Source organism: Antedon mediterranea, chromosome 8, assembly GCF_964355755.1.
Source record: "Antedon mediterranea chromosome 8, ecAntMedi1.1, whole genome shotgun sequence".
NCBI lineage: Eukaryota > Metazoa > Echinodermata > Crinoidea > Comatulida > Antedonidae > Antedon > Antedon mediterranea.
In genome coordinates, this window is record NC_092677.1 from 1,598,102 (window position 1) to 1,612,067 (window position 13,966).

The 13,966-nt window shown below is 30.6% G+C and overlaps 1 protein-coding gene across 1 annotated transcript; it reads left to right on the forward strand.

Annotated features, from left to right (window-relative positions):
- Positions 1-205: 205 nt before the first annotated feature.
- LOC140056563 (uncharacterized) lies at positions 206-7,855 on the forward strand. Its single transcript, XM_072101976.1, has 8 exons — positions 206-283; positions 1,851-2,210; positions 3,873-4,004; positions 4,224-4,345; positions 5,165-5,290; positions 5,566-5,682; positions 6,373-6,497; positions 6,815-7,855. The coding sequence occupies exons 1-5, from the start codon at positions 235-237 to the stop codon at positions 5,168-5,170; spliced, it is 669 nt and encodes a 222-aa protein (XP_071958077.1). The 5' UTR covers positions 206-234; the 3' UTR covers positions 5,171-5,290; positions 5,566-5,682; positions 6,373-6,497; positions 6,815-7,855.
- Positions 7,856-13,966: the final 6,111 nt, after the last annotated feature.

Genomic DNA, 13,966 nt, shown 5'->3' on the forward strand with positions numbered 1-13,966 from the left:
TAGATTGCCGGATTGCCTTGAGCATTGTAGCTTGGTTTATAATCGATGTGTACAGTGGATGTATTTTGTCTTACAAATCATATCAGGATTGTGACTTGTCTGTGCAGTTGAGCGCGTTCTAACAAACACATTGTTGACTATATGAATCTACTTTAACAATAAGCCTAACTAGTTACTATAGAAAGGGATGTGTGTAAGAAATTGACGTATGACAACTAGGCCTCCAGTTAAGAAATGTTTCCAGAAAATAAAGATATCTGTTTGGTTAGCATCCTCCTTCAAGGTAAGTACAGAGTGAGTGACCAACTATACTACGACAACACAACACCTTTAGTTAGCTGTAGCCACTATTCTTTGTTAGATTAATAAATGGGGTAGAATTTTGGAAACTGAGCATTACTGTATATTGACACTACTGTTATGCTTTAATTACTCGGTACCGTTCACTTTATTTAACCATCGTCGTGCACAACCTCCTGCCCGGATCTCCCCTACTGTACAAATACCTCGTATATTTAAACCAACTCACAGGTGGAAAATATGCAAATATGTCATTGCGTACACAAAGAGTAAACGACGTCACAACATACGCCCACCCTACAAAAATTGACGCCTGTCAAATCTACATGTCTAGCATTATATAATTCTAATATACTTTGTTTTTAACATTTTATTATTATTTCAACATACGCATTATCCAATTCTAATATACTTTGTTTTAACATTTTTTTTTCTCAACATTATAATAAACAATTAGATACCGTACATTTGCGCTAATACATTAATAGTAATTTGATTGGTCGTCATCTTTACACCACATAATATTATGATCCATTTACATTAAACCTTGTAATTCGGTAATTGTCATCAGTTTTATTTATAGACAATAAATATCACAACATACGCCCACCGAGAAATTAAATTACATTAATCAAACCATGATAGAACAATAGTCAGATGGATAATACCACCAATCATAACTCATTTTTAACATGTCACATATTTGTCTTCCACCACTTGTTATGCTTAAGCAATAAATACGCAACACATTTAATTACTCGGTACCGTTCACTTTATTTAACCATCGTGCACAACCTCCTGTCCGACGATTTTTTTTCGTACATAAGTTGGGGACCCCCTGTGAAAGATAACCGAACTACTTCCTAAATATAACTAAACCTAACCCTCTAAATAATCTCTCTCACTATAAAGTAAAAGAAGTAGCTCATGGGAGTCGAACCCCATAGCCTACATTGACATGTAAAATCCATAGTCTTATCCACTCGACTACACAGACGGCTCGACAGAAATCGTTTGTATTAGCGAATTGTAGTTAGCTCAATTCTTACGTCACACCATATGGATATGACTAATAAATATTTATTTATTTTTGTGACGTTTCACGAGGGGTCCTCAACTTAAAGTACGAAAAGAAATATCGCGCCGGAACTCCCCTACTGTACAAATACCTCGTCTATTTAAACCAACTCACAGGTGGAAAATATGCAAATATGTCATTGCGTACAAAAAGAGTAAATGACGTCACAACACTACTACTACAGATTACACATCATCTTAATATGTGTATAGGGTTAAATCTTTCACGGAATGTTCACTATTTTTTGTTATGCAAGACCTGCTATGAAAATCCTCAAATAGCTGCCTAAATATATTCCACGAGTGTTTTTCTACCTTTTTTTTCAATTTTGCTCCTATAAAATATATCCTTTAGAATTGTTTTTTTTTTTTGCTCTCCTAAGTTTTCTGCGTATTATTATAAAAGTGTTCATCTTTGTGCAAGATGAATAGTTTTGGATACATTTTGCAATAATATTTTGTTTTTAATTTAGTTTTATTCTGCATTTGTTATGGAGTGTCTGTAAATATCAACAACTTAGATGATGTACACGAAGGCCCTGACACAATAATGACATGTGCATATACAAGAGATAGTAGTACTAGTTCAAGTGACCCTATTGTAACATGGAATAAAATCATAGACGGGGTAGCAGATAAAATATCAGCAACTCAGAGTGGATCTACAATCATAGAACCTTCGTACCAAGATAGATTTGACGTTGATAGAGATGATGATAGAATTCTTGTGATTACTAACTCTTTGAAAAATGACAGCGGCATATATCAATGTGAAGTTGTTATACTTGATGATCCACCAGTGGATGATGATACTGTAACATTAAATGTGATATGTACGTATAGGTAAAATTCAAATATGTATACACAGATCAGACGGTAAAACCTGATTCTTCTTTTGTTATTATTTCTTAATATATTTTGTTCACATTATATTATTAGTATCTATATATATATATATATTCGGTAAATCGCGCGAAACTTCTAGCATTTTTACACTATGGTATATAAATTGGTACATAATGTCAATACTGATTTTTAACACCTAATGAAAACCATAATTCACTTATTATGTTAAGTTAGATAATTAGTTATTGACAATTAAAACGAATTTAGGTTCAACGATTTGCCCCAATTAGGGGTGTTTTTCAATCTAATAATGGTAAAAAGTAGGGCCTTTTTAAAATGAATATAACTCTTCAGAATGCACGATGACCCCTAAGTTTTTAAACTTATTCGGGAAGCCATTGAGTTTAAATTGAATTTAAAAATTAGGATTTTTTCCGTTTTGTGTAGGTTATCACATTCAATAGAGTGCATCTCCGCTATATAAGCTCGATTCTCGCACAAATTTCAGTGTGTGCTTGCTTAATTATTTATCTTTCTCATAAGTTGTAAGTGTTTTCATTTTTGATGACGTCATCACGCGTAAAAACTTGAATAACCTAGGTCGTGTAATTTCGCCTTCGCCGTAAATGTGAATATCTTACAGCTCTTCAGAATTGGAGGTTACCTTGATGATTATAATTTATTATGAAAGCGGATGAAATGTAGATATGAATTAATATAAAAACCAAGCCTATCGGATGTTGTGACGTTAACATATGGCCAGATGAAGTTAAAAAGTATTTTTTTCATCTTTTTCGTCAAAGTTATACAAATTTCAAAGAGCGCGCACAGCGCTTCTACGTGCCAGATTCTCTTCCAATTCTTATATTTATTTGCTCAATTCAATATCTTTCGAAATTGTCATCTTTGAGTTTATTTTGATAATTCCATCATACCAAAAAATTAGAACATGATGTGTGTCCCGTAATTTCACCTATGCTACACTGTATATAGATATACAGTATATACTGTACATATTGTATATGGCATATAGTAGGCACAACTCAGAACTATAAGCGTATGCATCATGTCATATCATGGCGTACATCAACTTTTTACGATCGTATGTTAACGTACATGCATGTTTAAAAAGTGTTAATTTCATTAAAATGATAAAAATGATCACCTATAATTCGTCAAAGTGACGAATTAAATTCTAGTTTAAAATTGTTCCTCTTTGTACCCATCTTCTTCCTCAACCCTCAACCATAATGTTACATACAAAACACAAATTGGGTTTGTTTAAATGAGCCCAAATGTAGACTAATTGTATGACAAGTTTCTCTTTCGGAAGTAAGACTAATTCCCAGGGTGTTAATTTTAGTTGACTACATAAATCATCGTGTCTATTTATTCCTTTCTGTAAACGATAATCTATTATAGTCCTGCGGTACGTACATTTGAAATCGCCATTTTTCTTTACGCTGGAATTACTGTGTATTCGAGAACCACTAGATGATACGCTCGCTTCGCTCGCGTACCATCTAGTTACAATAAAGTTGTAAAATATTTCAATTTCATAGTACTGTATTTATTTTTGGAATGGAAAAATATTGTTTAGGCCTATATTCGCAAGAACGGTACCCAATGTATTCCTTGTTTTATTTCAGTGCGGAATGACTGTTCCAATCACGCTTGTTCTAATGGAGGTGTTTGTACCCCGTCTTCTAGTTCTACAGGATACACGTGTTCTTGTGCAGCATGTTTCTTTGGACAATTTTGTAGATATGCCATTACCGGCGGTAAAGTATTGTAGATAACAAGCCGAACTATACATTAAGCCTTTTTAATAATCAATAAAGTATATAAAACTAGATTTGTTTAAGTTTGCTTAAGTCGTACGTTAGAATACAAATTAAAATGTTTTACTGGAACATTATGTGAAAATACAAGTTTAATTCATGAACCTTACAGTATAAATTCATTTTTGTAACTCAAATACATTCATTTAATACTACCAGGGTCAAGTCCTTGCTCCAACGACGTATGTCAGAATGGAGGTATATGTACTGGTTTTTCCTGTACTTTCTCCCCATGTATCTGTAGCCTACAACATGTTTTAGTGGATCATTCTGTGAAACTTGTAAGTTCTATATCTGTCTACTTGCCTTTAAGACAGTTCAAATATAAAATTAATGCATTTTCAGTATAAAAACATTTTTTGTAACTCAAAACCCTGGAAATAATTTTCCAACCATGTAGCTAAAATGACGTACATTTTCCTGTTAGTTTAACATTGTACATTCAGACATAACATTAACATGAATTATTCCTTATATATATATATATATATATACAGAATATAGAACTGCTAATGCAAAAATAAAATAAATAAAAACTTGATAATATATATGTTGCTTATGTTTATGAAATATTTTTATGTTGACATCCAACAATGTACATATTAAATAAATTAATTAAAATTCACACATAACTGAAAATCAATTGTGATTATACAGGTTTAATTATATCATAGCTAGGCCTACATATTAACGCCGGATTCTGCCAAAATAGGAAAAGACAATTAATTCAGCAACGCGACAACGTTCTTTACCAAAACTAAGCCCTAGAAAATGTTCGACGCGAGCTACTTAGGTAGTGCATTGTTTTTTCTTTTTAAATTTTTTAATTATTAAAAAATAGAACGCACCTTTAAGACAAGAAATGACCTGGTTTAATGTTTTTAAAGTTGTATGCATTATTTTTACAAAACGTCAAAAATTGCAGGTCTCAGTGTCTTTAACAACATCAAGAGAAAAGAGTACAGTAAATTAGATCTGCACGCCCTCTATAGTTCTTGTCTTAACCTAATAGGAAAAAAATAATTCGTCAAGGCCAGCTAAATCCTCCAATAATTGTCCAGTATAAATGTAACTCGGATGAATTAATTTATTATTATCAGTGTTAAATGCTTGCTCCAACAACAACGGTTGTCAGAATGGAGCTGTTTGTGTCCAGGTTTCTGGTTCCTGTACAGAATACACGTGTACCTGTCCATCATGTATTAGTGGAACATTCTGTGAAATTGGTAAGTGTGTGTCTCCTTGTTTTTTTTTCACAGTTATCATACAAATTCAGGTATTTTACAGAATAAAAGTATTTTTATAACTCCAATAGTGCACATTCATTATTTATCATCATTATTGTTATCATTATCATGTTTACTGGAACGTACTGTGAAAAAAAAGTTATATATATGTCTGAGGTCAAATAAATGAAGCATGTTACAGTCTATACTTACGACGCCACATTTTTTAACTTTTTTCTGTAATCTGAATATTTTCTTCCTATCTATTATACTAGTAATGGATGCTTGTTCCAGCCATGTTTGTCAGAATGGCGCTACTTGCAACCATCTTTCCTGCACAGCATACACATGTATCTGTCCAGCTTACTACATTGGAACATTTTGTGAAACTTGTAAGTTCTATTTTTGTTTTTTTTACAAATTATTGTTTTGGTACGTTAAAGATGAAAATGTTTTAGATTAACTCTTCATCTTTCCCCTAATTATTTGTACCATTGCAGTCATAAACATTCATTATTTATTTTTTAACACAACTATAACTGTTCTAAACTTGTATTCAATTAAGCTATAGCTTGAATCATTCATCGTCCAAGGTTAGGTCGAGAAAATAGGTTAAAAAACAGCGCTTCTTTTTATTACATTTCAAAACATTTATTTCTCTTTTATTTCTATGTACAAAGTTTGTGGTGATAGATTAACTATATAAAAGCCGGGAAACCCAAAAACCGAGAACTTTTTGAGGGCGCCTCGCGGAGTAGAACAGTTATTTGCACAATACATGTGTTAACAGCCTTGTGTGACAAAATATCGATAGAAAAAGCTGAACGTTCAATATAGTCAGTTGTTGAATCCTAATATTTCCAAACAAGAATTTAAAAATATTCGAGTGTTAGACGGTGATTCCAGCTCATGTATTATAGGTATTAAACACAACTGAAAATAGTTTATTTTTTACCAATATTAAGTCAAATTGCCGTCCAGAACACAGATGTAATGTTTATGGTCTACAGTAATAATTTATGGATCTATCTAAGAAAAGTAAAGGCAGCAGCAGTAGTTCTCGACAATTTTTTTCTAAACAGATTTAGGTCAGACTTCAGATGACTCAACGAGCCTTGTTATAGTATTGGTGGTTATCGGAACAGTCATTGGCATTATTTTCATTTTAATTTGCTATTTGATCAGAAAAATTAAATCAAATTCACAGGTAAGATACAATAAACAATTAGATTATAGGGAAGATTGTATTGAGATGTATAATATTGAATATAAACTCAATACTGTTTATGTGTAATTGATTTTAATTGATAACAATCAAACAGGGGTTATTTTAATGCTATTTTAACTATTTACAAGAGTTTACTTAATGTATACTTATTATCTACCACATGGTATTATCAACATTACAAATCATAATTATAAACGATTTTTGTCATACAGGAACATATCCACTACCACCGTCATTTATTAAAACAATTAGGAAGTTCTTGTATAAGCTTTTGAAATGTTGTTTATTCTTTTTAGGTACCTGCTTCTATCGGTGAGAATCAGGACAGTATTCATGAATACGATGACATAGAGATACCAGTTGTATATTCATGAATACGATGACATAGAGATACCAGTTGTATATTCATGAATACGATGACATAGAGATACCAGTTGTATATTCGAATCAAATTCATCAAATAGAAACCTAAATTGTGTTGAAATAGACTTTTTAAATGTATTTATTATATTTTATTTATTCATTTAAATGAGATTAAAAGTAGGTTTTGAGATTGTTTATGGGATTCTCAAAACCGGACAATCGGCTGGTCAAAATGTATAGTTGGCATAGGTATCACATAATAATAATCTTATTGTATTTATCTATTGTAGTTCGGTTTTTGGTTATCAATTTATTTGTTGCAATGAATAAAAACAACGTTTTTCAGCGGCCTTTATTAATTATTGTTTAATTGTTTAATATAATACTGTTAATATAAACAGTGATATATGAATCTTGTCAATATTTTGACAATCATGTTTAGTATACTATTTTTATATTGGCCTACAGTATGATATTTTAATTTAGGTGTTTGGAATTTGTGTCACCGCTGCGGCTGTTTTGTTTGCTTTTTTCTCGATATTTTTTTAATAAAATATAAAAAAATAACATATAAAAAACAAGAACAAGATACAAATAACGATATTACTATAAACACTTAATAATTCATTTTTGTTGATTATTTGAACAACGTGGCTATCTCATTTTAAGGACATCACTTAGTAATTTTACATGGCTAACAATCGCTAAAAACAAAAATAGAAATGTGCACATTTCTGTTTAGAATATTGTTACGACCAAAATAAATTTGCATGACCTGACGCTTGGAGGGGTTCAGGGCAAGTTTATTGTTGATTGACCAATCAGACAGTTTATCAAGTTGGGAATGGATTAAACTCTGATATTTGAGAGACCTAATTTCTCCGAGTGTCAGGTCATCGACATATTTGCAAACATGGAAGTCATTAATATGATTTTGAATATAATAATAATAAAAAATTTGACTAATTCTTGTACTACATTTGTTAGTTTGTTAATAATTAAACGATAAAAAAGTGTATTAATTGATTCAATCAGTTAGAGTACTGTACATATAGCACGAGCGAAGTAAAAATAACAATATCTATCCAATATAAGTCGAAAGGGCAAAATACACTAAAACACGAAAAGAGGAACAAACTACATTTCAGCATACAAAAAAGCTAGAGAAAATTGTGAAATAGTTTTAGAATTCGTCTAGTACTACCTTAGGAAAAGTTTTTTAAAGATTTGCTCATTTACGGATTTGTAATGGAGGCAAAGTATACCTGTGTGTTAATTCTGCTGATTCTTCAACCTTGTAACCGTAAGTAAAAATACTGAAATTATTTATTTGTCCACAGAAATATTAATAATAATCAAAGGTCAAGAAAATAGTTAATTAATTAATTGATTTAATTTATCAATAAATTGTTTAATTTAGTTTCAGGTACAACTTCCCAAAAACTAGTGAAAGCAAATGCTAGTAGAGTCAACGTTGGTGAAGGTGCAACAATAACGTGTTATACACTTTTCTCACTTCTACGTGACAAGCAACAAATGGTTGATGCAGTTTGTCCAATGATAATCTGTAATGTAAGACACGATACAGGCAACTATATTTGAGTTAATATTATAGGAGAGTACATTTGGAATTGTAAGTATTAGTAGCTGTGATAATTTGTTTTCTCATTTGTTTTAATTTATTACAAATTCGTTTATAATTAGGAAATCCATGACAAAACCGTGAGATTTGATTTACATAAAACATTTTTGTGCGATGTGTTTGTTGTTTATTTATATTGATAATGTGATATATTTTTTAATGTATTACATTTCTCACTAATTATTTTTTAATTTATTTTTTTTTTTTTTAAGCGAAAACTTCGTTTTCTGTCTGTCTGACAATATCCAGAGACAAACTGATAAGTCAATCCGATAGATAGGTCCAAATCCAAATAATATATCCATAAACTGATCCAAACAATACATCAATGGACAATCTTGTTCAACACGCCTCAATCCAACAACAAAACTCATCATTGTCGATTAACATAAATCTGTAGCCACACAAAACTGGTTAATACATCCAAGAAAATTGTGAAATCTTGATCTCTTGTGTTTTAATTCACATAGGCCTAGTATTAATCTTATATACTGAACAAACTAACGTATTTCTCTTTTCTATTACAATTTAGAAGAACAGATTAAACCAAGCACCTGTTTATGCAAATTAGCGTAGTTAGAATTCTATACAATATGTGGCGTGTTCTGTAGATATTTCCTCAATGTGATTGATTACAATCTTAATAATAATAATAATAATAAATAATATATTTATACAGGATAAAACAATCAGATAACAGTGTATCTGTTTTACATTGTGGTCCTATCTTAATCAAAATATACAAAAGAGAAACTTAATTAAATATAATACAGTTTTTATGAAAAGAAATGAGATTTGTATCTAGCCTTAAAGGACGTAATTGTTGGTGCCGATTTAATATTAATTGGTAAACTGTTCCATATTTTTGCGCCTGCAACTTTAAAGGACGAATTCATTTTACTAAGGGTGTATTTAGGTATTGTTACATTCAAATTTCCTACTCCACGTGTTAAGTGGGTGTGAATATCGCGAATCAATTCAATTTCATTTACTAATCTAATTGGTGCAAGGCCGTAAACACATTTATACATATAGACATGCTAGGGAGAAATCTCATTTCTCTTCAAGAGTTTGCCACGATAGGTTCTGGATGATGTTGTCACCCCTTACATTAATATAATTGAAGTTGTTAGTTACAATTCGAGCAGCTCTTTTTTGATGTCTGATATTTTTGTTTAACTCTGTCGTATTTCCCCAGACTGTTATAGCATAATCACTACAAGGCTGAATTGTACTTATATATAGAGTTTCAAGTAACGGTTTACTTAAACTACTAGCCATTTTACCTAGCATTGTTATTTTATATCCAATATTTTTAATAATACGTTGATTATTGAGTATTATAATAACTGATGTTACAAAGGAAGATGAAGGCACCCATTGTTGTAACGTTAGCACTGTATAAATCACGATTTGTATTTTTATCGATTAGCTCAACTTGGCCGAATGGAAGATTAGTGAACATACATTTAAAAGTTAAGTCTTTAAATTTGATTGAACCTGAGGTGCATTTTATCAACTTCAATTTCAGAAACTTTATGACAATCCATCTATGAAATATCCTAATGATTTAATCATATTCGATACTATGCCAAATACAAAATCTTATGAATGATCTTATGAAAATTATAAGTTTGTAAAATGTATTTAATTATAAATGAAGAAAGAATAAATGACACACACACTAAAAATGCAACAACAAAAAATGTTTCGTGCCTTTTGACAATTAATAGGCAAGTATAAAAAGAAAAAAAATGGCATGTCATTCTCGCAAATGTTCTCAATGTACTTATATAAAGTACAAGATTACGTAGGGCAAATATCTGACCAATTACTCCAATTGCTGACGCAAAGCTAGCCACAATAGTTAAATAGAATTATATTACTATTCCTTGTTTATTTTCTACTTATTTAGCTTTGACGACGACAACTTCAATATCCAGCAAGTCAACTAAAGGTACGTTTTGCCAACCTAGTCATTGTTCATTATATTATTTCATTGTTTGTATGCAAAAATATTAGAATGATAATTATAGGTGAAAACGTTTAAATTATTATTAAGTTTGGGGCTCAAATGATAAATCGCCATGACAACACTGATACTAAACAAGAACAATTATTGTTCAGTTTTAAGTTCTACAGAAGTTCCAAAGATTGAGGGCGTTTGTAATTCAGCAGGTCTTGTTGTTGGAATGACGTTTGTTGGTGTGCTCATTGGATTCATTGTTGGTTTGCTTATGGGTTTTATTATCAGCAAAATAAGGAAGTCAAATGCACAGGTAAACAAAGTTTCACAAATAAATTTAATCAACTGAAAAGCAAATTATTGAAAAAACACTGGATATGACTGGATAGCGTGACAACATTATTATCATTGCCAGCACGATATGAATTGACATTAAATTATTATTGGACTTTTTTTCTGATTTTCTAAAGGTAGGCCTACCTAAACCAAAAAATCAGGGGTAAGAAAATATATATCATATAGTTTCACCATTAATATCGTTTAGTATTCTTAACATCATCTTCGTCTTTAAGAATTATTATAATCATTACTATGTTATTGTTTCTGCAATTAAATAACTTTTGTATATTCATCATGCAGTCGTATATGACATATCGGACAAGACGAAATAGACCATACGTACCAAGATTTGCAGAAGAAAGCCAACAATGAAGTTAAAAAATAAATATATATTCACATTTAATAATAACAAAATAAACTATTTTCTCCTCTTTTATAATGTCTTTATCTTTCACATTCAGTGTTTTAATATTTAGCATGAGCTTCATGTTATTGCTTTCCGTATTTCTTAATGTAATAGGAATAATTTCAAATCTATATTTTGCAATGTGAATAAAATCGATTGATTTTTAATGCGATATATATTTTTTTTTTTTTTTTATTTTTTATTAGTAATTCTTTTTTCTTTAATCTATTATTTTTTAAAAAAGAAGCAAAAACTTACGTTTTCTGTCAGGAAATATATCCAGATACTTGAAACTGATAAGTCAATCCGATAGATTTGTTAACAGGTTGAAATCCAATAATATATCCAGAGACAAACTGATAGTCAATCCGATAGATTTGTCAACAGGTTGAAATCCAAATAATATATCCAGAGACAAACTGATAGTCAATCCGATAGATTTGTCAACAGGTTGAAATCCAAATAATATATCCAGAGAAAAACTGATAGTCAATCCGATAGATTTGTCAACAGGTTGAAATCCAAATAATATATCCATAAACTGATCCAAACAATACATCAATGGACAATCTTGTACAACACGCCTCAAACCAACAACAAAACTCATCATTGTCGATAAACCCAAATCTATAGCCACACATAAACATGGTTAATAAATCCAAGAAAATTGTAGACCTGTAGAATCTTGATCTTTGGTGTGTTAATTCACATAGTACTAGTCTTAAAAACTGAACAAGACGAAACAAACTACCGTAATGGTCTTTTTTTACTAATAATAAGAACAAAGTAAACCAAGCTCCTGTGGTGGACACCTGCTTATGCAAAGTAGCGTAGTTAGAATTCTATGAAGTATGTGGCGTGTTCTGTAGATATTTTCTCAATATGATTGATTACACTCTTACACTAAAATGTTTTAATAAATAATATATTTTGCACAAGGTTATTTATATGTTGGTGTTTTTTTTTATAAATATGGTTCTCAAAAAGTTTAAGATTGAAATTATAAGGGTTAGTATATATGTAGGCCTATTTAATTAAGTTAGTGGTATGATTGCACACGTGAGCATTCGTTTTAGGTGACAGTACACTTAAACTATATCCAACTATTACCAAACAGTACTGTAGTACATTTTTGTTGTACTTTTTATTGTTAAAATGATGTAATCCATCTCCTTCTTCTTTTGTTTATTGCTCAAGATAGATACTGATAACATAAAATTATCACAAAATCTAAATCTAATCCACTGATACTGATTTTAGAGCTATATTAATTTACTTATCTCTCATATTTTCTTGTAATTTCGTTTGGACGGATAACGCGTATATGGATGTAATTTCGTTATGATTTTCTTGAAGGAATATTTTTGTCAAGGAAACAATCCATGCGATAAACTTTGTATTTTTACATACAGTAATATATGATTTCATATTGTTTTACTTTTACAACCCATATGACTAGGTAGTATGTCGGATGGCGCCTCGTTTCACAAAATTAACGTATCTACAATTGATAAATCTAGGCCTACACTTAAAAACATTTTCAGAAGTTTGTATAAGGTCCTAATACAGTATTATATAAATTCGATAGGCCTATTTGGAATTAGTTATAACGTATTCGAGCATTGACTTTATGTTGCGTTAAAAGAAGTATTGTTACGGTAACCTGATAAATGTAACTTGAGAAGATGTGAGCGCGTTTCAACAAAATGTATTGTTGATTTACTTTATAAAAGAAACACCACTACAATATTGATAAAGTGACGTCAATGTGAACGTATTGAAGATGACGGTCTTTATAATGTCGATGATAAACCTATGTCAACTCAATACTGGATAATAATAATGGAAAAGACATTGTATAGCAATGTAGGCTTATTGTATATGTTTTGTGAATGGATTGACCAATTTTAATAGAATATACAATTAGAGATACATATTTTGAAGTACAGTAAACATAACTACACAATTTTGGTTATCAATTTATTTTGTGGAATTAAAAACATTTTTATAATGGTCTGCCAAAAGAGGGGTTCTATGCCCTAGAATGGTGGCACTATACAGTTCCTGGGTGTTCTTACATTGATACAAGTCAGGGATTGTTCCGACTAGGTACATTTATAAATAAACCTAATAAAAACTATTTTATTTGTTATATAACGTTTTGGTTTCGTTTGGTTGATATAAAGTGTCTTTTGTAAATGTGTCAAAGAAAACAATCCGCATGATATACTGTGAAAACAACAACAAAAACGGTTATTTTTACATATCATTGATTTTACCAAAAAGTGGTATTAGGGGACCAACTTAAAATATAACAGTACAGTTGGTGTTTATTTTTTTAATTTTTATTATACAAATTTAATAATTCATGGATATTGTAGAAAGCGTCAAAGCTACCATACTTTGAGAGCATAATCTTGCCTTGTCTTTAAATATACAAGAAAGATAGATTTTAGAAAAAATTAGAAATGCCTTTTCACAATTACAACTCCCTTGTACATGTTTGTGTACAGGGTTTAGTGGTGAGTATTCAGATTACTTCCTTATACTATTTCGTTGTAAAGACTAAATGGAGTCCCAAAAACGGCACCCAAAACAGAGATGATAGCAAGGCAATCTAAGCTGTTAGATTGCCTTGAGCATTGTAATAATAATAATAATAATAGATAGATAGATAGATAGATATAGCGCAAATAAACGATGTATCTATGCGCTCGACAATAAAGAGAAAA

Coding starts and splice junctions, on each gene's coding strand:
- LOC140056563 (XM_072101976.1), top strand. CDS start 235: ATGTTTCCAGAAAATAAAGATATCTGTTTGGTTAGCATCCTCCTTCAA. Junction 284..1,850: donor GGTTAGCATCCTCCTTCAAG/GTAAGTACAGAG, acceptor TTTTTAATTTAG/TTTTATTCTGCATTTGTTAT. Junction 2,211..3,872: donor TGTAACATTAAATGTGATAT/GTACGTATAGGT, acceptor GTTTTATTTCAG/TGCGGAATGACTGTTCCAAT.